The sequence below is a fragment of the Serinus canaria genome, chromosome 4, assembly GCF_022539315.1.
Source record: "Serinus canaria isolate serCan28SL12 chromosome 4, serCan2020, whole genome shotgun sequence".
NCBI lineage: Eukaryota > Metazoa > Chordata > Aves > Passeriformes > Fringillidae > Serinus > Serinus canaria.
Window position 1 is genome coordinate 41,876,245 of NC_066317.1, and position 27,729 is coordinate 41,903,973.

Here is a 27,729-nt window from a genome sequence, read left to right on the forward strand (position 1 = left end):
TGTCAGCTGAATTCCCAACCAAAATGCGCCTCCTCATCTGTAGCAACTGCTGTTACCATTTATTTTCAAATTATGCTGAGACAGTAGATCTAAACTGATTCCTTAAGAAAAGAATATTGAAATAAAAAATACATATCATCTCAAGCAACTGTTCTTCAGATTTAAAATCAAGATAAAATGAATTAGAAGTATACTCAGGCTGTGAAGTGGCCAGAAACCACTCATTCCCCTTTCTTTGTGAATCAGATACAGTCTCTATGTGTGATCCTAAAATTCCCTTTGCAGAGATCTCTTGTTTCACTCACTGCAAACAATGGGCTGCGTTCCTGTGAAGAATGAGAACAGCATAACAAAGGAGAAACCTGTTGCAGTTTTCAAGACATCTCTCTTGCAAGAGAAGGGATGATGCTACAGACCAGACACATCTCAGTACCCACTGGGTCCACTAAACTATCACCCCAGCTCTGGCAGGTGCTGCACAGGCAGTAGGTTGTGGTGTCTAGCTGGTACCCAGTCTGTGATACCAGGGGTTGTATTTTGGAAGTACTGATCACAATGGCAATTAAGACAGTGGGAGTTATGCTGCAATCATATAAAGTACTGTAAAGTGAATCTTAATTTTTTTACATCTCAGTTGAGTCTCTCAAAACTATCCAGCAGTCTTGATTTCAAACTCTATGTATGTCAGAGCTCCATATGTAACACAGGCACAATATTCCCTTTTCTCATTATCAGGACGCTAAACTAATGCAAACGTCTAAAGCTGTCAAAGAGAGTTGATTTAGCTTGATCCCAGCAAGTCTTCAAGGATCATGGAAGGGAGAGCACCATATGGAAACTGATAAAAAAATGCATCTCTTCAGTGCAAGCTTTGTTTGGTTCACAAAATAAGCAGGGCTCAGAGCATGCTGAACACAGACACTCCCATGTTGGCTGAGGCATTGACTTTGTGAAAGGGCCAGCCCAGGGAAAAAGAGGAGATATGACTGTGTGATTAAGAGCCCTGTAAACACAGGGCAGCAGGTTACATACAAGTACTTACTATGATTCTGGCATTTTTTTATTTTGTTGTGCTTGAGTGTCTGAGCTAGATAGGTTGAGATTGTAGTTGATGAGGAGAATGAAAGATACAGCAGATCCTGGCTTCCATGTGTCTGTGTGAGAGAGACAATAAAAGAACTTGACACAGATCCCATTTACTCAAGGTGTGCACCACAGCCTTCCACCATGCCATCTGCCCCAGCCTCTGCTCTGCCAACGGGTCAAGCATATTACATTTGCTTTGTGAAGATATTCCCTCCACCTCTGCCCTCCAAAGCAGCAACCCACTAATTTTCCCCTCCAACCTCTGATCAGACTCTATATTTATTTCTTCCTCCTGAGACTGCTCAGTTGATTATCTGCCTCCTTCCTATCAAGTAGCCTGCAAGTGCAGTGCATGCCCATATCATTCCAGATAAACATCCCAGCCACCCAAATGGGTTTGAAAGGAAGCCAAGTGACTTTGCCTATCCCCGTCTCAAGCTCCCACTTTCAATAATGTCTGTGTTACACAATATCACAACAACATACCAGCACAAATCCTGCTTCCCACGGCCCTTGGTGCCAGGGCTACCTGCAGTCTGAAATAACTTCTTTATTTTTTTTTAAATAATTTTTTTTTTTTTTGGCTTGGCTCTGAGTGTGCAGAGCTGAGCCAGCACCTCTGTCTGCTACATGGGGGTTAGCTGTCCTTGCCAAAGGAGTTGTCAGCCACAGCATGACAGGTGACAGCCGTTTCCTGTTTCTGAAAGCAGTGTTACCAGCCATACCATCCCTCTCCTTAATTTAGAAAGCTGTTTTGTTGTCATCTGCTTCTACACTTCCACATGCAGGCTGAGGGCTGTAGCAGGAATAACAGCACTGAGGTTACACAACACTTTCCCTCTCCAAACCACTGGGCAAGGAAACCGACAGGAATTGTTTATTGTAAACATTTCCCACAGACTAAACCCAACAGGTAGCAGCAAGCAGTCTTGTTCCCCTGCATTTTCTGCTGTAACATGACAACAAAGGAGCATGCTCAAGAACTACTATATGGAATGAGGTATAGCTCTTCAAGGTTACCCTGTGGACATTCTATGTTTGCAATTGAAGATTCATGCCAAATATACTTCTCAGCTCTGAGTATCTGCCAAGCGGATTCTTATAAATGGGGAAACAAAAAAAAAAAAAGAGCGATAGCAGAATTTTTCTCAGCATACAGGATGAAACCAATTTCTGCTACTATAAATTACAAAGCAAGACCAGAGCTAATAGCAGGGATTTTTTTTATAGTCACCTTTCTTGCAGTTTCCTAGAAGCAGTCGCAAACCTTTAAAGTTTTTGAATCCAAATTCCTGGTTACAACTGTTAAAATATGAAGGTGTTTTTTTTTTTTTTCCTGGTATCCACCAGTTCTCAGAGGCACTACCTTCTGTAGTAACATTTACAGATGCCAGTCCCACAATCTGTCCTATGCAGACAAACACCCACACCCTGAGTCCTCAGTGGACCCATGTGCCTGGCAAGTCAGAGAGTCAGAAATGCAGCAACAAACAGCAGTAACAAAAGCACAATACATGCTGTAACACGTACAGTGGAGCTGCAAGTCACGTCACTCCAAAACACCAGCCTCCACTGTGCAGATGTAAAAAAAAGTTCTGAAAGAGGCACAGATTTGAGATGAAATGTGATGATTGCAATCCTAATAGAATTCAGTATTTTAACCCTGTACTGTACAATGTCTGGCAACCTTATTTCAACATGGTTTTTAAACAGAGCTATCTAATCCACAAAACTGTATCCATACCTTTGTCTTCTAGAAAGGTACAGTGAAAAAGTGCTGTTTCTTTCCTTTTGAAGACATAAAGGACTTAAAAGGATTAATAAGTAAAAATATGGGAACTAGTAACTATTCCAGGTTTTCCCTTAAGATATTAAAATTTCCAGTTTGGTTTGGTTCTGAAAGCTTCTAAACAAATTATGTAAATTACCCATCCTAAGTACTTGGTTCACAACAACAACAAAAGGAGTTAATGATTATGTTACTTTTAGTCTTCTAAAGTTATGCTAATGAAAACACTAATCAAAGATTGCAGTCACATTTTCAGTCCTTGCCTGTTGTAGGTGGATTTCATGGAGCAATAAGATTTATAGCTTCATCATGACACAACATATATAAGGCTGAACTCACTCAGTTGCTAATGAAATGTGATCTGGGGACTCTTGCACCAGCTGGGTGATGATTAGGGCTTATCACAGATAGGTCTAGGAAAAGGCTGGGAAATACTTAAGCTTGTTTTGCAGTTGCTTTGAGCTCTTAGGAAAGGAGCGATTTCTCTACAACATCAGCCTGAAGTTTTCTGCCCATACAAGAGAGGTAATGATAAGGTTTTTAACTGATTTGCAAGTGATAGGGTTATATGAAGTCTGACAAAATCCTATAAAATCTTTCTGGTTTATTGCCTTTTATATTGTGAGATAGGTACTTTGTCTTCTCAGACAGCTCAAAAAAAAAAAAATTAATTAAGCAACTGGCTTCAGAAAAACCTTGCAAAACTTGCTCTATATAATGCCTCTTGACTTGAAATTCTGCTTTTAATAGTTGCCTGCTGGCACAACAAGCAACTCTGCATAGGTTTCTCACAGCAAAAAGAGGATCCTAAATGTAGTTTCTGATTATGGGAATGGCTCCATATAAACTGTAAGCAGCTGGGCCACTCAAACATCTAAGTTATTGAATATTTTTTAAAATAAATGTTTTAAGAAGACAGCTCCTATCCTCATAAAAATAAATCCTTAAAAAACAGAGGACGTTCAAAGTTAAACTCTGACTTCTAGAATATCTTGTCCATACATCAGCTATCAGCTGGGGAAAAAAAAAGGGAGGAAAGAATCTACATGAGTAGTAGAATATCTTTCTCCTTAACACAGACTGTAGCTCAGCTGCAGAGCAGAATTCTGTTTAAAGCCCTTCTGGCTTCAGCGGGCTACACACTTCCTACTCCTTTCCTTGGTAAGGGTGGTCTCCAGCTCCTCTCAAAAGAGAACTGCTGCCTGTCAACTGAAAATTACATAATAACTTTTTTAAATCAGTACGTTTAATGAACTGTGAGATTTCAAACTGGGTGATTAAATGATTAAGAGGTTTTTCAGAGTGGATTGGAAAAATAAAACATCAACTATAGCAGAGCACAGTAGAAAAAGCTTCCCCCTGTTTTTATTTTAGGTAATTTTTATTATAAAATACATCCAAAGTTCATTCTTTTATAGCCTAAAGGAAGATTTCTTGAGGGGGTTGTTTTTTTCCATTATTGTCTCTTATTCAGGTCAAAATCAGTCATTTTTGTGAAAGAAAGCCATTTCCTTTTCTATTGAACCAAAGGCTTGCATATTTAAAATTCCCCTGCAAATGGACAGTGAGTGCTATGGATTTGTTTTTGAAAAGAGCTGCTCACTTGTATCCCAGGACATGTTCATAATATTTACAGTATGTGTTTAGGTATGGCAGAGGGCAAGGTTAGGCTCTGTTCTGTGAGTGTGGTGGGGTTTTCTGTGTGTTTGGTTGCTTGTTTGTTTTTTTTTTTTAATGCCTATTTGACATGGTTGTAAGACTGTACCTGACAAGTTTTCAACCTCAAAGTGCTCAGAAACACTTCAGAGTAGTGCTTGCTTTAGAGATGCAGGTACGCAGTGCCAGTCTGAGCTAAGGAGTCATCCAGAGAATTGCTAGGTCAGCAGACCTCCTGCTTACAGTTCAGGTCCTACTTCTTCCCTAATGTTGTTACCTACTTATCACACTCCCTTTGAAATAATTTCATTCTGTATTTGACTAAGGGTAAGAAAAAAGAATCATGAGAGCTGTACCTAATACAAGTCCTTTAAGTGTGAGCATTCAGCTGACATACCAGCCAAGAACTAGATGAAGAAACAGTTTTGTTCTTTTTGTTTAATACTGCCACAATCAAGCTGGAGGTCATGTGACACAAACCCACACAGAGGGCACCTCAGCCCTTTCTGAGATGGAGCACTTCCCTGAAGAAACTCAAAGCCATGCTACTCTTCTCTGGAACTGGCTGAGGACATTGTCTATCCTTTCCTTACTGCTAACTATAAAGCACTGCACAGGAAAAAAGTTCAAAAATAGGCCAGAAAGAGGAAGAAAGAGAAGCATAAGTTAGCATATTTTTCTGTGGATTAAATTTGTTAAGCCTCTTTTGAGGGTGAGGGCAAAGAAGAAGTGAAAGAGTAACACAGAAAGAACAACTTTTTAAAAGTGCTTGTTCATGAAGGCTTTTGTCAAAAAGAACAGAAATGCTGCACTTAGTCTGAGAACGATTGTCAAGGAACAGACTGATGTCGCCAAAGCTTCACTCCTTACTGTTGTGAACTTTAACTCTCTTGGAACAAAAGAATTTAGGTAAGGAGTAGGATCTGGAGGCCATCTGGTCCCTTTCTTGTGGCGAAACTACTCTCAAAGCCAAGTCAGTCCTCTTTGGCTCATGTCCTCTTGGAGTGCAGAGACTCAACCTCTTTCCTAGAGAGCCCATTCCAGTGTTCCTCACTTTTCCTGTAGGAAATTTAGGTCAGTGTGGTGCTATCACCTTCAGGATTTCCAGACTGAGACCAGCAGGTTTCTATTGTCTTTATTTTCCATAAGGTGCACCCTGTGAAGTGCAAATTTAATTACAGCCCAAGTACTAGGCTAGTGCAAGTGGTTCTGTTTGTTTAACTAGGATTTCTGATAAAGGTTGCCTGGAAGCTCAGATAGCAATATGCAGTTAGCTGGGCTGGAGCTTTACCACCCACTGCAGTGGGTGCCAGGGCTGGATGTAGTGTGCCATCCTTCCCACCGCCTGACCCAGTGGCTGCACCAGCACTCTGCCATGTTACGCTTTTGCATGGCTCCCTGCAAAACCATCTGGCTAGAGGCAGCGGTGTCAAGTATTACTGTAGGATTTCAACATACCTCAGAGAAGGGAATTGGCATTTGGCTTTGTTGAAACACATCTTAATTTTTTTCTTCTTCCTCCTTACAAATAAGAAACTGTTAGGACAGTTGGACTGAGTCAAATTAGTTACATTCTTGTTAATGAGATTAGGAATATGGCCAAAAGTCCTACTTCTAGATGAGAAGAGCACTAAGGGATAAAATGTGCTACCCCAAATACCCTGTGCTGAGGGCCAGATAACTTGGATCATCCTGTGCCCCAGCTTTGCAAAATCTTTGTCTGATCACAGCAGCCAACAGAAATATCACAAAGAGCATGGAACAGGTGTTCAAATGTATCTTGTGGCTTTGCAAGGCAGATACAGTTTCAACTAAGATTTCTTGTCCTAAGCTTTATTTTTGAAGGCTTTACTTTTACGTCTGCTCTTACCTGGCTGGCTGTGAATGCAAACAGGCAGATGTAGACATGCAAGTTAAATGTGCTGTCTTCTGGGAGGATTATGAACTTTCTGTAACACATTTTCCCAAATATCTTCTTTTTACACTTTTTTTACACAAAGAGGATTTTTACACAAGAAGATATCAATATTTCAGGGGTAAGCATTGCATTTCAAGATTAGATAATTTCTGATACCTATTAATACCTTCCCCATCCCCAATGCAAGTTGAGGATTTTACATTCTTCTTTTCAGTGAAGACTCTTGCCCAAGTGCAGCACAGCAAATGACATGTTTTACACGTGCCTGTGTAAGGCAGGTGTAAAACCTCCTTAAGAAGGGTTTGCTGCAGCTCACCTCCTTTCTCTTTGTTGTACAGCACTTCTCCACTGACAGTGGCTCATCTCCTGATGGAGGAGCACAACGTTGCCAGCGAGGTGCCGGCAGCCCTGAAGCGCCTGGCCAAATGCATAGTGCGTGGTTTCTATGGTGTGGAATGCTCCCTGGCCCTGGATGTGCTGATCCGCTACCCCTGTGTGAAAGAGGAGGACTTGTTACAGCTGCTCAAGTACGAGCGAAAGCAGCTGCACACCGCCCTCAACGCGCTCAAGGCGGACAAGCTGGTGAAGCTGCGGATGCGGGTTGAAACGGGCCCTAATGGCAAGAGCACGAGGTACAATTACTACTACATCAACTACAAGGTGCTGGTGGATGTGGTAAAATACAAACTGGATCATGTACGCCGGAAAATAGAAGCAGATGAGCGAGATTCAACGACCAGATCCTCTTTTAAATGTCCATCTTGCTCTAGCACGTACACGGACCTTGAAGTCAATCAGCTCTTTGATGCATTTACAGGTGTGTTACTTATATTGCTTATTTGCTGTTATCTTAAAGAATAACCCTGATAGCACAAAACTGTTTCCTAAGTGAACTTTGCAACAAAAGCATGTTTGTTAGAATGTGCTTCTTGTTTGCTGGTGGACAAGGGCCTGGAACAGGGGATGCTGGGAGGTGAGGGTAAGAGAAGGACTGCTTCTGTAGAACATGCCAAAAAAAAAAGGAAGGTTAATCTTGAATGTACGAGCTGGGGCTGAGAATCAGATTCCAAGGCTCAGCTTTGCTTTGAACCTGGTTGAGTAATCTTAACTCACCCAGGTCTTGTGAGTCTCACTTCCTCATATGGACATATGAACACAGTACTGTCTTTACTCTGCTTTAAATCTCTTAGTTAATCAATCAATTTGTGTGGTCAGTCCTTCCGACTGATGAGTTTGACAAGATGGGCAAAACCATTTGCAGTCACCTACTGTAATAAGCATCTTGCAGCTCAGTGGCACCATAGCTGTTCTCCTGGGCTGGGAAGTTCGGTCTCCTCACAGGTCAACATGACACATCCGCAGCAGAAGTGGTGTCGGAGCTTGTGGATTTTTCTTCTCTAAAAACAAAATAACTAAATAGAGTATTTTTTCAAAATGAGTCAATACGGCATCCCGTGCAATACATTACTCGGAGCACAGCTACTGTGCTGACATCTGGGTTATGGGATCTGCAAAGGATTCCAGAGCCAGGCAGAATGAGCCTTATATATGACTAACCTGAAATGCCAAAGGTGAAATTTGTGTTCTGCAAAATCATCCCTTTCTTCCTAAACGGAGGGGCTCTGTTGAGTTACTGAAATACAAACATTGAAGCTGGTGATGTATTTTCACAGAATAAGCTTGAAGTTTTGTTTGTTTTCCTGAATACGTAAATATGGGGTTCTAGCATATGCCTTGACTGAGTCTGGAACAACTAAAACCAGATGCTACTTATGCTTGAAAATGTCTTCTCTTACATTAAGAACTGAGAAGATGAGACTGAAGAAAAAAAAAAAATAAACTGATGATAGTACATGTCTATCCAGACTAAATTTCTCTCCCAAGACATTTCTCACTTGCATAACAAGTGTATAATACCAGTCTGTCTCAAGTTTGCCTGTAGAGTTGCATTCCCCTAGTTAATGTGAACAAATGGATAAAGCCAGAATGCCTGGACAGATGTCCAGGCTGCAGGCTGCTGAACAACATCCTGCTGATCTTTTTGCATTATATGAACATGAGAATTCCCACTTTGGAAAATGTTTCAGAGACTTTTCACTGCACTTACTGCAACACTGAGGTAGAGGAAGATGGCTCGGCGTTTCCAAAGCGCGACGCTCGAACGTTGCTCGCGAAGTTCAACGAGCAGATCGAGCCTGTCTTTGTGCTGCTGCGTGAGACCGAAGATATTGTGCTGCCCTATGACTTGCTGGAGCCTCAGCCAACAGAAATACCAGAATTATCAGAAAGGTATGAACATCACTCTAGAACTCCTGATCAATACAAATCCCCCCGACAACTTACCAGCTGTAAAATCTGTGAAATACTGAACTTGCAGCCTATGTACAGTGTTCTGCTTTGTTCATTACAGTCAGCTGTTTAATGAAGAAGTCTGTAATATCTAAGGCATCCTAAATTTTTGCTATACCTTTTTAATTTTTGATGCATTTTTAAAAGTAATTTATTCCCCAGATTACTCCTTCAGCTAAAGTTCATAGCCCTTCCTATAGAAAGTAGTATGTCTCTATCAGTGTGCTTCATCCAGAGATGCACTTCTGAAGAGACCTTGCAAAAATCAGTGATTCAGAACCACTTGCCTGTGAGGTAAAAGGGAATGTAAATTATTAGAGCACTTCTTAAAGCTAGTCTGCTGAGAAAACATGTTTTTGGGTTCCTTGTTTGTGATTCTTGTTCAGGTTTTTTTTTAAATGGGAACTGGGTGGGGGGTGGGGTGGTTCTTGCATTAATACTACTACTTCAAAATGTGACACCTCATTCAGCTTTGATCCGAAGTTGGGCTCAAGTGTGCTGGAATCCTGCTGTCGCCCTGAAAAATGGTCACACAGAAGTTCTGCTTTTGGCCTTACATACACCCAAAACTTAACTATTGATGTCCAAGACTCAAAGCAAGAGAAGAAAAGAAGAGAAAAAGCAACTAAAAAGCAACCTATCTGGTTGTCACAGAGCACTGTGGAAGGAGCAGCAACAGCCACCAACACAAGTATTGGTAAGTTTAGTGAATTCACCAATTAATTCTGCAGCCTTACTGTAAATACAGCTTTCCCACTGAAAATGTAGTGAGCTTGGTTTAGACAATACTGTTTCTATTCTGTGTTAGTGGTTATCAGACATTAGTTTCCAAAATCTAGTTTTAAGACTGACTGAGGTTATATTCCTAAAGCCAGAGATCAGGTGTGTCCTAAAACTTCTGGCTTTAGCCATGCAGTAATTTTAATGGTAATTTTTACAGTGGAAAGCTCTCAGAAATGTCTGTATTGTCAAGAGAATTCTAGTATGGGTAAAAAAGATCCAGAATAGAAAAAAATCATCGATGTAGTATGCCCATGTGGTAACTGTAAACGTTTGATCCTTCTAACATTAGTTTTGTGTATTAGGAGTAAATGCTTTTGAAGAAACTGAAGAAAATGTTAAAGAAACTGTCACTGATAATGAAATCATCAAGACTCTTCTGGTCCATGAATCCAAGTCATCATCTAGCACAGACCAGGCTCCTATTGTCAAAAGCAAACGACACAGATCACACAGTGACAGCAGTGAGTTTGAAAAGTATGCCAAGCACTCAAGAGGAGCAGGAATGAAAGTAGCAGGCAGCAACTTTGAACAAGAGGAGGAACAGGAAACTTTGGGTCCTATTTTAATGGTAGCTGGCCAGCCCTGCTCATATGGCCAAGTTAGTGAAAACCCAGAGCTTGTGTCTCTCATGACAAATGAAGAGAGAGACACTTATATAAAAGTAGGACAAGAAATGTTCCAGTCTGTCTTTGAATAACTACTACTGTAGGAATATCCAACCTTGTATAGAAAAGATGAAGGCTTCTAACTTATGTTCTTCAAAGTTTACCACTGAAGGGTTTTGTTTGAACTTGCTCCTAAGCAAGATGATAATCCTGTAGTAGGTAACTACAGTTCAAATATTATCATTGCAGCCACAGCAAGTGTTGTTTGTTGTTGTAATGATTAGACTTTGCGGATGATGTAATTAGTTTTGGAGCATGAATCATTTCAGGATACATTTGGATCTAATTAAAATAACATTTGAAAAGCAGTGATGCAATCTATAAGAAGAAATAAATTATTCCATCTCTCTCTGAGAAGTAACAGTTACCTCCAGTAGTGAAAATGAGTCCAAATCCAATATGAGCTGGTTTCATTCCACACGTATGTTCCAGTGGTGTGTTAGGTCACTAACTGTAAAACAGTAAAGGACAGGTGCCACACAGCAACCTCCTTATAAGGGAAGAGCTGTTACTAAATTGCATTAGCAATAGATGAGAAGCAACTCTGGCCTCTGAACTTTCATCCCAAGAATAATTTTTCCAATTCTTCATACGCACTATATAGAACTGTCTTGAATGGTGAACGTGCAAGGGGCACTGGACAGCAAAATGTAGCATTTCATTTTGGTCTAGATCAGTCAGGGAGCAAGCAATGTATCAAGCACAAGACTGCTTCTCCCATCTCACTCTCCCACTCCCCAGTGTTCTTTTTAAGCAAGAAACAAATTTTGCTTGAAATTAACTACGTAAGTAGAAGGACTGGCATTAGGCATAAGTGAGAGTTCAACTTAATCAGCAGTTCTGCTACTTGAGCAAGTGATAATGAAAGTAGACTAGAAGGGCACGAAGTAAAACACAGGAAGTTCTCTTTGAATGTTAGGAAAATACTTCAGTGTAAGGGTGAAGTGGCACTGGCCCAGGTTGCCCAGAGAGGTGGTAGTCTCCCACCAGGAAGATACTCAAAAGCCACCTGGGCAAACAGCTCTGAGTGGCCCTGCTGGCACAAGATGACCTTCAGAGGTCCCTGCTGACCATTCCATAATGAAATAGTAGAGAGAAGGTATGACCAATGAAACACCATTTCAATGCAATTTTCATGTACACATACTGTTGGTTCTGACAGGTAATTTTCTGTTCAGTAGCTGGTGTGGGGCTGTTTTGAATCTGTGCTGAAAATAAGTGTTGGTACCTCAGAGCTGTTTTCCTTATTGCTGAACAGCATGTGCACAGAGGCCAGACTGCTTAATCACCCCATGCCCCGGCAAGAAGGCTGGGGATGCACAGTTAGGAGGGGATGCCACCAGGACAGCTATCCCACACCACAGAGCATCACGAACATATTGAGCTCAAAGAAGAAACAGGAGACCTTTGAAGTAATGGCATTTGTCTTCACAAGTCCTTGTTATGCGTCATGGAGCCATTTTCCTGGAGGTGGCTTAACACCTGTTTGCCATTTTGCTTTGCTTGCATGTGTAGCTTTTGCTTTACCTATTAATCTTTCTTTCAACTAAGAATTATTTTGTTTTCACTCTTCCATTTCTCTGAGCCCACTGTTTGGGGAGTGAGCAACCAGCTGTCTTGTCTGGTGCTCAGTTGCTGGCTGGGGTTAAACCCCTTATTCCAGCGCAAGAATTCAGGAATAGGGTGTGCTCAGCCTCTTTCTTAAGCTTAGACTTTAATGATTCAACATATAAACTAACATTATTTCAAAGCTGCAGTCATAATCTCACTCTACTTGATAAAAAAAGTCCTCTTTTAGGTTTGAGCAATTCTTGTGCTTTATTAGTAATTAGAAGTCTGATTGTTTCAGTTTCACAGGTTTGCCTTTGTCACAACATAGTTCCTTGGTCCTCAAAATGGAAATTTTTTTGCCTACAGTAGTACCACCAGTGTAAAGCCTGCAGAGTAACTAAACTATCATAAAACTAAAGATTTTGCTAATCTACTTTCATTCTTGCACATGAGAGGCATGTGACCATAATCTGCCAATTCAAAATTTGTTCATAAAACCTAGAGACATTCCAAACAAACTAGAAAAAAAAAATCACAGAAGAATTACAATCTCATTTTATTTAAACTTCAAGCATATTTAGGCTTCACCATCACTATACTGTCTCCCACAGTATATAGCCATATTATCATACTAACCTCAAAAACAACACAATCCTGAATTAAGAATAACCAGTGCTTTTTAACTACTTTCAGAAAAGCCTTGTGTTTAAGGCAAACAGAATCTTTATAATGTAGCAGGTGTGCTGAATAAGCTTCTTCTAGCTCAGTTTTATGACTTAGTGTTATTAGCAACTCTGACCTGAAAAACTGAACAAAGTTTTCTAATTTACTTTTCTGTAATTCTGCCTTGAGACTCCAGGAGGTGCTGACTTCAACTGTTTTTTAAAACATTGACTTTGTAATGAAATTTAGGAAACTAAAATTAAAGCAAACACTTTAGAACAGATTCTCCAGACCTTCAATTGCAGCAATTTTAAATTAGCTATGAAAAGATATTAACATTTTCAGACAGGTTTAATCCTGTGAACATCAAAAGGATTCAGCAAATGCAGAAAAATTACAGCTGGTTTCCGCACTAAACTACAAACCTGGGGTATTCAACTTCATCTCAGATACGTGTGCTGATAGGAAAAGAATTCCACGGGCCATGAATAGGAACTTTTTTGTTACAGACAAGCTATACTGTAGGCTATAAAGACAACACATAGGTATGTACTGTGTCTATACCTTGTATTTTGAGAAGATGCAAGAAAGCTGGAGAATTTCTTGTCCCAAGAAAATTAGCAGTGTTTCTTGTAAGAGAAGAGCAAACTGCTAGAAGCATGCCAACAAGTCAATTAACTTCCGGCAACAAACTCAGCATACCAGTTTGTAAGCCAAAGAAAATTTTTCAAAAGAGAAAACTTACAGACAAGTCCAAACTTTATTTAAAACTACCATTGTGAACAATTTTAAAATTACCAAACAAGTCACAATAAAAAATAAAAAAATAAGACAGAAAAAGAACAGTGCAGCAAAACTGAATAGAAGTGGATTCAGTTCCAGCTGTTTAAACTGCCACAGGCAGAAGATCACATACCTATCCTAAGAGGCAGCGTGTTAAAAATTTTACATTTTTATACACTTCCAGAATTCTGGGAAATTAGTACTGATCTTTATGCATTTGTATACATAGAGTTTATTAATGCAGACATCTTCGGGTAATTCTTATGCATTTTGAGCTCCAAAAGTTTCTGTAAAATAAGAATAAAATCATCGTCTACTATCTACAACGTATCAAACAGCTCATTACCATGTTTCAGCTGCTATTTCATCCTCACAAGCATTTTGAGCCATGGCTTACTTGAACAGCTACAGCCATCCCCCCTACACAGTGCGTAAGAATGACTTGGAGCTAGCTACAACTTTGGTCTGGCATGGCATTCTTGGTCAGACTGTTCCCACAGCAGCCCTGGGCATCAGTATCCACCAAATGGGCACAACAGGCTTGTGTGGCAGAGTCGTGAGAAGCAGAACGCTGAACAGGCAGTGACCAAAATGGAAGGAAAGATGCACCTTTCCTCTCACTTTGTTCTGGAAAAAAAAAACCTGTGCTGCCACTGCAAATGCATTAAATAAAAAGCAGGTTCATCAGCTTATACTATTTCAGGAATTGGAAGGAGGCACACTAGCAGGGAACTGCTACTATCAAAATATCCACTTCATGCCCTTTATACATGCCATTACTGTATACTCCACTGGAAAATTACACATCTAACAATAAAAGAGAAGTCTTAAATACTGTAATTCTGTCACAATATTTTAGAAAAAAAACATTTTACTTCAAAATGTTGAAGTAAAACATCAGTTATTTGTACCCTTGCACACTTAAGTATAAGCAAGTAATCCCATGAGAGTATGTGATTTGATTTCTGATTGAAAAAAGTTTTAAAAAAACCCAGAAAAATCATTTTCTCTGGCCTCCATTATCAGTAAGATTTTGTACCTGCATTAAAAATATTTCATGAAAGTGAAAAATTTTATTGCTATCATACACACTGGAACTTTTTTCTACCACATGGTGTACTTCACATGAAAAATAATTTCTTTCTCCCTGAGGAGATGTTTTACTATTCTGGAAAGTCTCTTGAATGTTTTTATCACAAAAGCACTGAGCAGTCTGTCAGGAAATTATACTAAGTGTTATTAAATCAGATAATAGCAATAATAATTTACAGTATTATCAAATCCAGGCTTGTGAAACAAGAAACAAAAATACCGCTCCATTTGAATAAGTTTCAGAACCATTATGTTGTGACATACACTTTAAATATGTTAATTTTTATGACTTTATCAGCCACAGAATCTAAGAAAGTATATAGAAGAGAGATGGACAGCGAGATAAAATCCCTTCCTATCAATACAACACTTTCAAATGCACCAAAACAAAACCCAGTATTTTTACTGCACTATGATAATTGCTTATTTCAATCAGCAATATTTAAATTCGAGTATTCCACGGTGTTTTCCCAATATGTATGCAGAATATAGAAAAAAATTACCAGGTTCTTTCAATGTTTGGGCATCTCCTACTAATTCCTGATCTTGAGCTCCACCTCTATCCAGTAATTCATCAGACAAACTCTTGGTTTGGGCCTCTGTTTCCATTTTCTTCATTAAATCTGCCTTTGTAACAGAAAAAGCAAATCAGAAAATTCTGGATAACTCTTGCTGCTGTCTGGGTAACACAGACATTGACAGTTACACATGCACTTCTAAACAACAACTACACAAATAATAGCAAAATACCTCTGAATATACAGCAAGTTTGAGGGGCAAGTCTTCGACTTTCACAAAGTCATCTTCATCAGATTTTTGACTTACATTTCCAGAACCAGGTTCCTGTTAATAAAAATGTGGTATTTAAGAAGTGCTATTTTCTTTTCTTTTCACTCCAAAACTATTAAAGTACACTAAAAAATGCACATATCAAACTTGTAGATGGAAACAAAACAAGACTGCAAACCAGAAATAACACTGAAAAAAAAAAAAAGCTTATAATTTCTCTTGGATGGATCTTAACTGAGATATACACACATATTCGTTCACTAGCACAGGTGACTCTGTATCAGGGCTGCCAGCCATGGAGCTTTCAGAACTTGCACCAGATTTGTTTTCTGCACATGTGGTATCTCGTGTTTGAGTTTCATTCACTGTCAAAGATGAGCTTGATCCTTCAGTTTTCACAGTGGCTGTTATAAAGGATTCTGGGGTATTGGCTGTTAAAGCTGGTGTATTCTCCATGACACTGAAGTAATGATGCACAGCTGCAGCCACATCTTGTTCACCTAAAACCACAGAATTACATTTCAACTAGGAAGAGACAGTAAAATATTCTGAAGATACAAAAATTATTATTATTCTTTTAAAAATTATGATCCAAAGCTACCAATGAACAACAAAACTGAATTATAGTCTCTTAGACAACACAAAGCTGATTGAAGAAAAACATCAGTTATTTGTACCCTTACACACTTTAGTATAAGCGATTTATCCCATGAGAGTATGTGACTTCATTTCTGACTGAAAAAAGTTTTCAAAAAACCGCAATAAACAACTTCCAGAACTAAGTGACCTACTACAAAACTTTAATTCTAGGTATGAGGAGATATAATACAGAACAGTAAATACCTTAATATTTTGCCACCCTAATATTAATTTTTAGTCTACAAAAAAAGGCCAAAAACAAAACTAGTGTTTGCAACAGAAAAACACAGGGAAGGTGGTAATAGCAGTTACACTAGAAATAACATTCATACAACCCAGTAATGCTCCCTTCTTTTGATGGAAAAGCATTTCTTTGCTCTTAATCAGTTACAACATTACTCACAGAAAGAAAAATTTAAAATAGAAATTTCAATAATTAATAAAATGGTAGTAGCAGAAAAAACAAGACAAATCTAAACATCAAAACATTGTAACACATATTAATTCTGATACAGTTGTGTGCCAAGAGCTGCAACAAGCAGCTAAAATTCTTGCTCATATAAAGCATCAAAACCACGTCTACCTAAGGAAGACTATTCCATGTTTCCTCTTTAAAAGGTTTACTGTGTCAATATCAACACAGGTACATCCAGGCAACTGATACAGTTCCATGAAAAAGACAGTCCAGTAAATTTGATAATCTTTCTCTTAGTTAGATGTATCACAGGCACTGTCCAAAACAATTCTCACCATATGCAAATTCATATGGAAGTGTTACTGCATACAGGGCTTACCTTTAGCAGGTTGTTCTGATGACGAAATCTCACTGCTTTTTGCCTTAGTCAACTCTTGGTTTGAAGTCTATTGGGGAAGGTAAAAATGAGTTAGAACAAAATTTTACTGATCAGCTTCATAGCTTATTGGCTAATTTACTAACTAGAAACCCACTGTACACTTGCTCCATGAATTTGTCTATTCAGTTTAAAATAAAAACAGCAAGTCCTACTTGCCAGCTGGTCAGTAACAGTTTACAGAACTATTAACACTGATAAGCATGTTTTATCTGAACATTTTCTTTTCACTGCAGTAGTTCCCAGGAAAACTGTGGTTCTACTTAAAAGATCTACAGTTTTAGACTTTTAAGTAAAATTTTCCAGTTACATCCTTGCCTAATGTTAATACCTGTTGAGCAAACCAAAGTTTCAATAGACTGTCAGTCTTATTTAATATGTAAAGAGCTGACAATTCTCCAAAACAAGGTTACATATATTAAAATTTTAAGAAAACTAACAGTAAAATGACAATCATGCCCAATAACATTTCACCATTGTTCCAGAAATAATCACAAAAGGGAGGAAAGACAAACAAAAGACATGCTAGAATACAAGAGTGATTTACTCCAAATCAGAACTTGATCTCAGCAAACACAGAGAAAGAACTACTTCAAGGTTTAAAATTGTGGGGTTTTTTAAAGTTAACTTTTCACTTGCAACTTAAAATGTTTTCCTTTCTCATAGCAGATGTAAACATTAGTTTTGCCTCTGTTCCTCTATCCACTTTGGCATCAGCTGTGAGGAATGCCACATTATGCATGTAGCACCTACAGGCATCATATGATTTCTTGTATTATCCTTTTACTTTCAATAGTACAAAGAAATGCAAGAAGAAAAATGAGGTACACAGACATATGTACTGAAAAGCTGTGCACTGGCACAGGTTTGTTCTGCTTTTACAGTTTTGTCTGTACCTGTTCATTTTCAGTTGTTTCACTGCTGGCTTGTAGTGATGTTTGCACATCAACAGGTCCTTCCTCAAATTCTATTTCTTCATCTTCATTCTCATCTTCTCCACTGCCATAGTTAGTCAGAGCTTGGGTTTCTGCTTTCGATAAACCTAAAGGCAAATCAATGTAAAACCACCTGTGAATTGCCAAATCCTGTTGGGGAATTTAATGCAATGATACCTCTTACTTCAAAACAGCCTTTAAGATTAAGATACAGTAACGACTCAACTTTCAAAAGATCTCTGTGTTTCACATAAGCTATATTATGAAGAAACAGTGAGAAATGTCAAAGTTATTAAACAAGTTGGTGCAAAGAATGTAAATGGTAAAGGAATCCAAGCCAGAAGTAGTTGGTGTAAGACAAAAATCAGGACAATAAATAAATAATAAATAAATAAATAAATAAAATGCAAGCTTTACTTTAAAGTAAAAGCACATTTTAAAAAGCCACATTGTTTAAATTAAAAACTGCATAACAGTTGCACAGCTTTCACACCATTCAGGTTAAAGTCTGAGAAACTTGGAGTTAAGCTGAGACATGATATATAACCTAATGAATCCATTTCTAATTTATTTTTACAGATCTACTGATTATGAAAAAAATTACTTCCTCCAATTGGAATACTTAACCGTTGACGTAACACTAGGAAATACAGTACTGCAAAACCTTCACTGACAAAGGACTGACTATAAACTCAGTGAGAGAAGGTATTGTATGTTGTAAGATTAGCTGTAAGATTAGATTCAAAACTACAGTGGAAGCACTGAGTAATTAACTATATAAAAGTTCCTTACTTATTGCCACTGGACCACTTTCACTTTCCTCATCTTCCTCTTGCTCAGATGCATCAGATCTAATATTTTCAGGCACTCTGTTACCAGCACACACTTCTGAGTCCGGTACTTGTTTAGCAGTTTCAGTCTCATCCTTGTCCTAGGAAAACATGGAATACTGTGCAATTTCATGTTTATCTAAAGACTACACTAAGGTTTCTGCATAAAGGTGTTGTTTCTCAGAAGTTTAAAAGTATCTACTAAAAATCTAAGTAGTTTAAGTAGTCCTTACAGCCTTGAAATGAATACATCAGAACAATACTCCTGAACAGAGCATCAGAACATGGCCCTGGTTCAGACACAGCTTTCAAGGACCTCATAACTATTAAATATGTCATTATCTGCAAAGGCTGACACTGATCAGCATGCTAGCTTAAAAAACCCTTTCAATTAGATTTGTCGTAATCAAGAAGACAGACACAACTGCATTATTACCTTGCAGCAATTTCCCTGCTCCTCCTAAATAAGGAGTAAAAATATTCCTCACTGCAGCTTCTCATTTCTTTAGCAATATCTCCTCAGCAGTCTCCCTTGTTGAATGATTTGCTAAATACGCTGAATGAGAAAATTTTGCATTCCTATATGAACCTCAAGTAAAGACCTGAGTTTGGCTCCAAATGTTGAAAGGACTTTTCTACAGTACAGCAACCATAACATGTACAGCTTTCTACTTTTACTTCCAATGCAGTGTGACAGAAGCTCTAAGCCCTAGAAGAAAGCACTGACTCCACTCCCACACATGCCTACTCCTATATCCATATCCATTTAGGATAACAACTGACATTCTGCTTGGTATATATACCTGTATCATTCCCTTGACTGGGGAAAGCTGAACATTCCAGCAGACCATTTAAAACTTCATGCACAACACATTTCCCCAATTATATCAGTGGTTTTCAAAGGAAACTTGAAAAGAAAAGGGACAAATTCTGAGCACTAACTTTTCATATTCAGAGCACAGTCAGGCTTGGACTCTAAGACCTTCAATACCACATATCCCAATTCAGAACATCAACCTTCTCCTGAAGATGGAAAGTAAATTAACTTATTGCGTACCATTAAAAAAGAAAATGCTAACTGCTATAAATAGTTAAGCAGTCCTTAGAAATGCAAATTATAATTTACTTTGTAACTTTGATAAAACAAATGACTGAAAATAACAGAAAGGAGATTAATAAATTTCTAAAGGCTGGAAAACAGTCTGCTTACAGATACTTGATTTCTATGACAGACAACAGTAAGATTAAGTAACCTATGAAATTATCTGAGGAACAGAGACAGGTGAAAGGCATACACATACTTTGTCCTCATCGACATCTTCAACAGAAGAACAAACATCCACCTGGAGACCTTTTTTTGCCTAGAAGAAACACAAACTGTCTTCAATTCTAAACTGAAATGACTTGGAAATACTGAATCAAACTATGGCTTCATGAAAGCCAGGCTGAAATGCTAATCTTACTAAGAATTGCTATCTTAAAACAGCAGGAAGCCACAGGGACTTTTGTACACACAGATGTTTTCAAAATTTGAGAGTTGCAAGGCATTAATAAAAATCTGTGCTTCTTATTTAAACAATTATGTTTATATTGGGCTAATCCTACAGTCTGTGGTTGAATCATATCTAGCACATAGAATTAGATACATCATGGCAGGAGGGCTTGAAACCAGATGATCTTTAAGGTCCTTTCCTACACAAACCACTTCATAATTCTAACTCTGACCAAGACAAAGAACAGGGTGTTCAGCAGTTACTTTACTGGCCTCAAGAGAGTCAGAAAATTGACCAAGATCAAATATGTCTACATCAGGAATCCAGAGTTGAGGGCTGCAAAAGACCATACAAAGATAATTGTGCAGGTCTGTACAAAGTAACTACAACCTACCACTTCTGGCTCAACTCTGGCTTTGTTGAATCTGAACCTTTGTCACATCAATGACAGAAACATTAACCTTAATGAGAGACAAACATTAACCTTAACCCTAATTCTGTCTTCAAGGAGAGAAGAAATGCTGAATCTAAGCTGGCTCCATGCTTTCTCATAGCAGGTATAAGCCAACTCTTCAGGTAACAAAAATACATAGAGTTGGTTTATACCTGCTCTGAGTTGCCAATGGGCAATCTCAGATAAAACAGGAAGTCATGTCTAAATCTTTCTGGATTCAGAGTGTTCCTTTGGCCTCTTTACAAGGCACTCCACAGTTTCCCTCATACCATACATACTACTGATATATCTAAATTTATTATCTTGAAGTATAGCTGGTGGAACACCTAAAAATACTTGTAGAACTTTATAGTTTATATCAGGTTCAAAATATATCTTCTGCTGGCATTTAGAAATGAATTAAGGGTATGTTTTGGTATTTGTGTTCCTAGAAGAAAGCCGAAAGGACACTGAAATCATAAATACATCAACATGATCTGGTTTATTGTTTGTTTTGTAAACTTAAAAAATACCCGCAGCTATGCTCCCAATAAAAGCAATAGTAAAATGTAAATGGTGTGAAACCTAGCCAAAGCTTGCTTTTTAGAGCAAGAAAATGTCCTACATATCTCTCAAATATTTCTGAAAACTTATATATATTTTACACACCAAGTCCAGAAACTGATTCTTTCTGCATATGCCAACAAACCAACTACATGACAACTTCAGAGATTTACTCTTATTTTGTTAAAGATGATGCAAGGAAACCAGCAGGCAAACTAAAGAGATAATGAACTGGGACCTCCAATATGTCAAAATACTTAGCTGGGTGTAGTGGGCCCATGCAAAACCAACACACTGGGATAGAAGTAAACTTCTTCACAGTAGGTAGTACAGGCTGTGTTTTTGATTTGTGTTGAACACGGGGTGGACAGCACAGGGATGTTTTCATTACTGCCAAACAGCATTCCACAGAGTCAAGACCTCTACTCCTTACCCCACCCTAAAAGCAAGAGGTGAGAGTGCAGAGCACTTGGAAGGGGACACAGCCAGGGAAGATGATCCTCACTAACCCAAGGATGTCCCACACCACACAGCATCATGCTCAGCATATAAAGCTGAAGGGTGAAGAGTGAGGGGGGGGAAAATCCAAAGTGATGGTGCTTGACTTCCCATGTCACCATTACATGTGATGGAGACCTGCTCTCCTAGAGGTGGCTGAACACCTGCCTGCCTATGGGAAGTGGTGAATGAATTCCTTGTTTTGCTCTGCTTTGACTATACCAATTCAATTGTCTTTATCTCAACCCAGGAGTGTTTTCTGTTTTACCCTTCTGCTTTTTTCCCTTTCCACAGAGGGGACTGAGTGGCTGTGAGAGGCTCAGCTGCCTACTGGGGTTAAACTACTCAATGACCCCATGTGTTAAAACGATTTCAACACTTGTTAATTCCTTCCTATGTTCACATAAAACCGTTAAGACATTTCCTCTGAATTACAAATGAAGTCGATAAAATTACACATCTATAACAGATCCGCATCTGTGACACAGGACTTGCCCTTACTGACAAAAACCTGCTCATGCTCCTACACAAGCGATACTGTGATTACACAGCAACTTGTAAAATAAATAAAAAAACATATATATAAGGTATAAAATAAGGCAACCAAACCAGTTTAGAAAATACACATATTTAGCAATCTACCAAAAGCTACATTTTTCAAAAATAAAATAAAACAAACCTCTTTAGCATAAGACTGCATTCCTTCAGTGGTTTCTATTTTTCGTTTACATCTCTGCTTTACAGAAATACTGTTGCTATCCAAGTCTTGCATGAGTTTAAAAAAGGCTAATTCATTGAATAATACTTCAGAGATCTCCACAAGAAGATCCTCCCCACAATCTTTTAATTTTCTACCAGCAAATTTTGCCAGTGAATCCTGTGAAGAGAAATAATTCTTCAGTTTCTGAAATAAGCTTTCAAGCTTTAAAGATAAGTATTTTTCATATTTCTAATAACTTGAAATGAGTTATGTATGTATAAGCTCATATTATTTTAAAAAGTTTTAGTGTCCTAAACAGATTTTACATGGAATCTCTAGTCACATAACACAGAACTTAAGAAGCACATTATTTAAACTCCATGCTTGTAGAAAAAAAAGAAGAATGAGAAGTGCAAACTACAGATTTTCAGGAATTGACACAAGATGTCCATGAAAAGCATCACTAGAGCTCTTCCTTGAAGACAATCACAGGCCAGAGATACACTTCTCACTACCTGGCTCTGACAGAAAATATGTTCTTTGTGCAGTAAATAATTTGTTTAGGAACAAAGGTAATACCTCGTCACTGTACCTAAGGTGAGGAAGAACTGCAGCTAGGCTATTCAAGGTGTAAAATCCAACTTCAGAGAAGTTGGCTCATTAGCCAACTTAAGTGCTGCAAAACAGAACTGAAAAACTACTAACCTGAAGTATACTGCCAAGCTGCTTATGAAAGAACTTCACAAATTCTTTACTTTCATCATTTTGTTGTGTAAGAGTCAAGACCATACGTCTTACTGATGTCAGTAATTGAGAAGAGCAGACTTCATCCATGTGTTCCTACAAAAGTATCACAGAATGAGCTTTGTTACCACTTCAAAAGAAAAACTAGCCATCAACCCAAATACAGAAATTAATTTATAAAAAACCCCACCTGTCCACTGAAGAAACAGCACATGACAAAAAAGTCCTAACCAATCTCACGAACACCATACTTCATGAATGACTGCTTGCTCACAACACAAGAAGATTTATCTCAGTTTTCTAGTACATGAGTACTTGGCATCTTACAATGTTTGGCCAAACCAAGAAGCTTCATATATTGCGGCTGTGTACACAAGTGTATTTAAGTGTATATTAAGACATCTACTGTTATATGCAGCCTTAAAATTGCAGATAAAGAACAAGTCTTCAGGCACTCTGACTGTGGCATGTCAACAATATAGAGGTTTTAAACTGAGTATTACCAAATACCTTATTAGACAAACCTAAGCTTATACACTGTGCATACTATAAAAAGGAACAAGGAGATGCCTTAAGCAACTCAATCTTCTCTGCTCTCCAACCTTGCAAAGAAGAACTGTGACTATTTCTCCTTCTTTAAAGAAGAACATTTCTTCTTTGTCGTCACAGAAGTTAAAAAGTTCTCAACGACTTTAAAGATATTTGTAAACAGGAGAAAATAATGCTAAAAATCAACTACTCAGAGATATTTTTCAAAAATACTCTATTACTGTACATGTAGCAGTTTTAATCAGTGATGTCAGTTCAGCTGCCAAAAGGCACCAAATATTTCAGAAGTACATTCTCAAACATTCCTATATTTAATTTTGTCAGCTCCAAAGCAAGCAACCTCTACTCTTTTTGATGTCAAGTCCACCTGCTCTATGAAATCTAGAAGCCTCACCATTTATTTCTCCTATTAAAAACTACACAGAATCTTTCTGTGGAACATCTAATTCTTCCTTCATCTTCACCGGAGTCTGCAACTGAACACATATTTATGGGCAGCTGTTTCTAAGAGGCAAGTTTTAGATTTTAAATAATGTTCTTCTGTGCAATTACACAAGTGCTTTTCTTACTCTTCTAATTCATGCCATATTATAAAGACCCCTTACCTTCAGAAAAGGAATGACCTCCTTCATAATTGCTTTAATCTGCCGGTCCAGCTGCTGAGTATCTATACGAGGACATGGAACTGCAGAAACATCACCTGACTGTGGCACAGACTGACATTCACCAGTACCTGGACCTTGTTTTAATAAAAAGAAGAAAAAAAAGGTAGTACATTTAATACATTCAACATTACTGTTAAAGAAATATCACTTTCAAAAATTTATTTTAAAAAGAAATATTATTTCCTTAAGTATGTAAATATCCTTTCAAACTGCTAAGTTTTCAATATAAATAAAGAGGAAAGCAATTTAGCTTGATAGTTACTAGAATTATTTTCTAAAACTAAGCAAAATATATGTATAGGTGCATACCTTCTAATTTAGCAGCAGAAGCACCCTGAAAATTACTAGAGCAGCCCTCAGAGTCAAGGGTACTTTCAGCTTCAACTTTCATACGCTCATATTCCCTCATCCAAGACAAAGCTTTATCTAAATGAATCACTGTGTTGCCTATATTCAGAATAAAAACACTTTTTAATCTAAATAAAAAGTTTTCAATTGATAGACAAACAAACAATGATTAAAATGACTTTAAGGCCCCAGGTTTTGAAATCCACATATAACTAGTTTCAATATTTTATTACACACTTTGATAAACACTCTGTGTTTCACAATTAGCTAATTTATTTATGTTTTGTCCTACAAAACATGTAATTACACACTAAAAATCAAATAACAGTGTACTAAAGTGCAGATAATTGCAGGCATTTAGGGAGGAAGGGAGGGAGGAACACTTAAAACACTAAGTCACATCATTCTCACCAAGGTCATCAGTGGCAAAGGGTTCAAAATTTGAAGAAGTAGACAAAGTACTGCCATTGTCTGCATCAGGTCGTTCACATTCTTGACATGCTTCTGTAGAAAAGTTCTTGCCAAAAGTTTCCTAAAAAATACCAGACAACTAAATACAAAGAAGAAACACACCATACTCTAACAGATGAGTGAACAAGCCTGCAATTCTTTTCAGTGACTTGCTGTGGTATCAGGGTTTGTCATCAGACTGCCTGACTGGAGAATAATTCTACTTTCAGGTTAAAAATCCATCAGGTTCACGTACCATGCTTACTTCAAATACTTTAAGTGCAAAACATGTAAGAAACTGTACAAAGGTATAATTGATTTCTTAAATACAAAAAAGCAAAAAATTTTGGAGAATCGTCATCAGTACTTGTCCTGACCTTACTCAGGAGAGGAATTTGGCTCTTTCTGAATGTATCAGTTTCCAATTTACATCCTCTCCATATTTCATTCGCCCCGACACATCACTCATTTGCAATACCGAGAGTCCTACCATATTTTATCACTTTTGCACTGATTCTTTCACCACTAGTTGTTTAGAAAAGTCTGTGCAAGTCAATACTAATCTTAACAAAATTAAATTCCTAGTATATTTCACTAGACAAGCATACATGTGTACAAACTGAAATACAGGAAAAGCTGCCAGTAGCTTCTGAATTTCAACACTTACATCATCTGTAGAGGCAAGACTTTCACTAGGAGTGAGTTCAGAATTTGATGCCACCCATGTTGAAGAATTCAGTGATTTTGAACACTTCCCTTTTTCATTTTTCTCACATAAATGTCTGGTCACTATATCCTGGAAAAGATAATCTATGCTGTAAAAAAAGATCTAAGGTTTGCTTGATTCATATACAAAATCAAAAATTCTGTGCATACCTGTAGAGCATATAGAGCCCTTTGCCTCAGATAATCTGTATTTAGCAGCTGAAGCTCATGGAAAAGTTCAATAAGAAAGTGGGGACGAGACTCATTTTGAGAAATAAGAGTTGCCACTTCAGAATAAATTGTGTCTCGCAAAGCTTCAAACATAGAAAGATCACTACCAGTTTCTGTAGAAAAAAATAAAGGAACTTGTTAAGTCCTTGACAGGCATCCATTTAACAAGCTATCAGGTATGCAAGTTATGGGTATACAAATTATGTCTCAATCATTGCAGATTCCCTAATATAGCTGCTTTCATAAAGCTTAATAATTTCCTGAAGGGCAAACATTCCTAAATTATACCTTATGCAACCTTCAATATATAAAATACAATACAGAGCAATTGTAAAAATAATTTTCTTTACACTTCTGAACAATACCTTTTGAAAGTATTGTTTATAAAAGAGAATACTGCACACAGCACAGTAAGTATTAAACACTGAAAATGGACTTTTAAGACATTTCAAGAAAGATAGTGAAAGGTTTCAGGTTTATATAATACAAGCAGTCCACACTTCTGCAACACAAGCAGCATTAAAAAAACTTTAGACTAAATTCAAGAAAGCCACTCTGTCCCAACATAAATGCTACATTCTTATACATGTCTAGTATCACTCCTAAGTTCACAAAAAACCTCCTACTCTTAAACCTTATTACATAAGACAATGTGTTGCCTAACAAACCTCCCATTCATCTGAAAATTAAGGATTATCCTTGCATCACAACAATCAAATTATTACATGCATTATTTGGGAAGTGCTGAATGGAAACAGTTAAATTCAGAAAACTCAGTTCAACAGATGTGTAATTGTTAATATTCAAGTTAATGAAGTTATTAGTAATACAGCAAACATTACTGTGCAATTTGATTATCTGCAAATAGTTTACCAATTTTTTAAGCACAGGCAAGCTTTTTCAACCTTTGAAAAGTTACCACAAATTGCATCCCTCCCCCATTACTAATATGTAATAGCCACTTTTAAACATACTAAAAATGCCTACTAAATAAATTTTTTGATGTAGTATCTACCTCCATATTTTCTATTTTTTCTATCTGTAATTTTTACTAATCAAGAACATGGTAACCACATTCTCCACAACTGTAATTCAAAGCAGTTGGTAACACTGCTGTTCATGCAAGGTGGCTTCTCTTGTCTTGGTTATAGGGAGGGTGCTGCCGTAGCACTAACCTTGAACATCTGCTAAACAGTGAGTTATAGGACCAAAGGTAAGAGAAGAAAAAAAAAAGTAATAGCATATTGTTGAAGCTAAGCAGTGAATGCATTACCTGGCGCTTCAATGCATGCATTTCTGTTAGACTGCTGCAGAATTCTCCTAGCATGCGCTGTAGGAAAGTGGGGATAGACAGTGATAAACACAAAAATGTGCACCAGAAATAAAGACAGGGTCTATACAAAACAGCAGGAGGAAGACTGCTTAGTCATCCAAACCACATCAGAGCTGCTTACTGTGAGAATGAGAACTTGACCAGTGAAGTTTATTATGTACACTAATAAACAGCTCTTAGTGTGGACATAGCTACACTGGCAAAGCTTTATATTGTGCTACAACAACTAAAATTTCTGCATCTCTTAAACAAAACAGAAATAATGGCAGAACCAAAAAAGGCACAGGAGAGAGAATTTTTATTATCTAGTACAAGAAAAGCAGTGCAGATGGCAAAAATGTAAGGGTTTATGTGATGTTCAAAGACTGAATTTGAATGATATTTGATGGAGCTCATTTAAGCACAAATAGGAAGAAGACATGTACGCAGTGCAAGATGTAGTTTAAACATCAAGCAAAGTTTCATCAGTTTAACAGTTACTTTCCATAAAATCACCAACAAATGGGTGAGATTGGCTATATTTTTGCTTTTTGTATGGTAAAAGATTTGTAAATTACTTTAATCAAGTATTTAATATACAGAGAATGCCCAAAAGCAATTAATATAAAACTTTTTACACAATTTACATTTACAGCAT

At 37.7% G+C, this 27,729-nt stretch overlaps 2 protein-coding genes across 29 annotated transcripts in view; one reads left to right on the forward strand and one right to left on the reverse strand.

Moving 5' to 3' along the window:
• Positions 1–3,235: 3,235 nt before the first annotated feature.
• LOC103826203 (general transcription factor IIE subunit 1-like) lies at positions 3,236–11,618 on the forward strand. 2 transcript variants are annotated; one of them, XM_018907027.3, is made up of 5 exons: positions 3,236–3,400; positions 6,788–7,266; positions 8,537–8,738; positions 9,269–9,495; positions 9,884–11,618. In XM_018907027.3, exons 2-5 carry the CDS (start codon positions 6,819–6,821, stop codon positions 10,276–10,278), a joined length of 1,272 nt encoding a protein of 423 aa, XP_018762572.1. In that variant the 5' UTR covers positions 3,236–3,400; positions 6,788–6,818; the 3' UTR covers positions 10,279–11,618. The 2 variants fall into 2 exon arrangements, with proteins under 2 accessions (XP_018762572.1, XP_050829408.1); XM_050973451.1 differs by lacking the exon at positions 3,236–3,400 and adding an exon at positions 5,420–5,440.
• Positions 11,619–12,329: 711 nt separating this feature from the next.
• The window catches only part of PCM1 (pericentriolar material 1), a 41,680-nt gene continuing 26,280 nt past the window's right edge, over positions 12,330–27,729 (reverse strand). For 10 of the 27 annotated variants that reach the window (XM_018926508.3, XM_018926507.3, XM_050973435.1 and 7 more), the window contains 15 exons: positions 27,033–27,089; positions 25,700–25,872; positions 25,491–25,619; positions 24,785–24,905; positions 24,335–24,472; positions 23,966–24,099; positions 22,773–22,907; positions 22,047–22,244; positions 19,681–19,740; positions 18,342–18,480; positions 17,511–17,656; positions 16,558–16,624; positions 15,374–15,624; positions 15,086–15,178; positions 13,544–14,962 (listed from right to left, as the gene is read on the reverse strand). In XM_018926508.3, the coding sequence (XP_018782053.2) occupies positions 14,768–14,962; positions 15,086–15,178; positions 15,374–15,624; positions 16,558–16,624; positions 17,511–17,656; positions 18,342–18,480; positions 19,681–19,740; positions 22,047–22,244; positions 22,773–22,907; positions 23,966–24,099; positions 24,335–24,472; positions 24,785–24,905; positions 25,491–25,619; positions 25,700–25,872; positions 27,033–27,089 (2,036 nt within the window). In that variant the 3' untranslated portion in view covers positions 13,544–14,767. The other 17 variants (XM_018926511.3, XM_018926512.3, XM_018926509.3 and 14 more) reach the window with 7 other exon arrangements.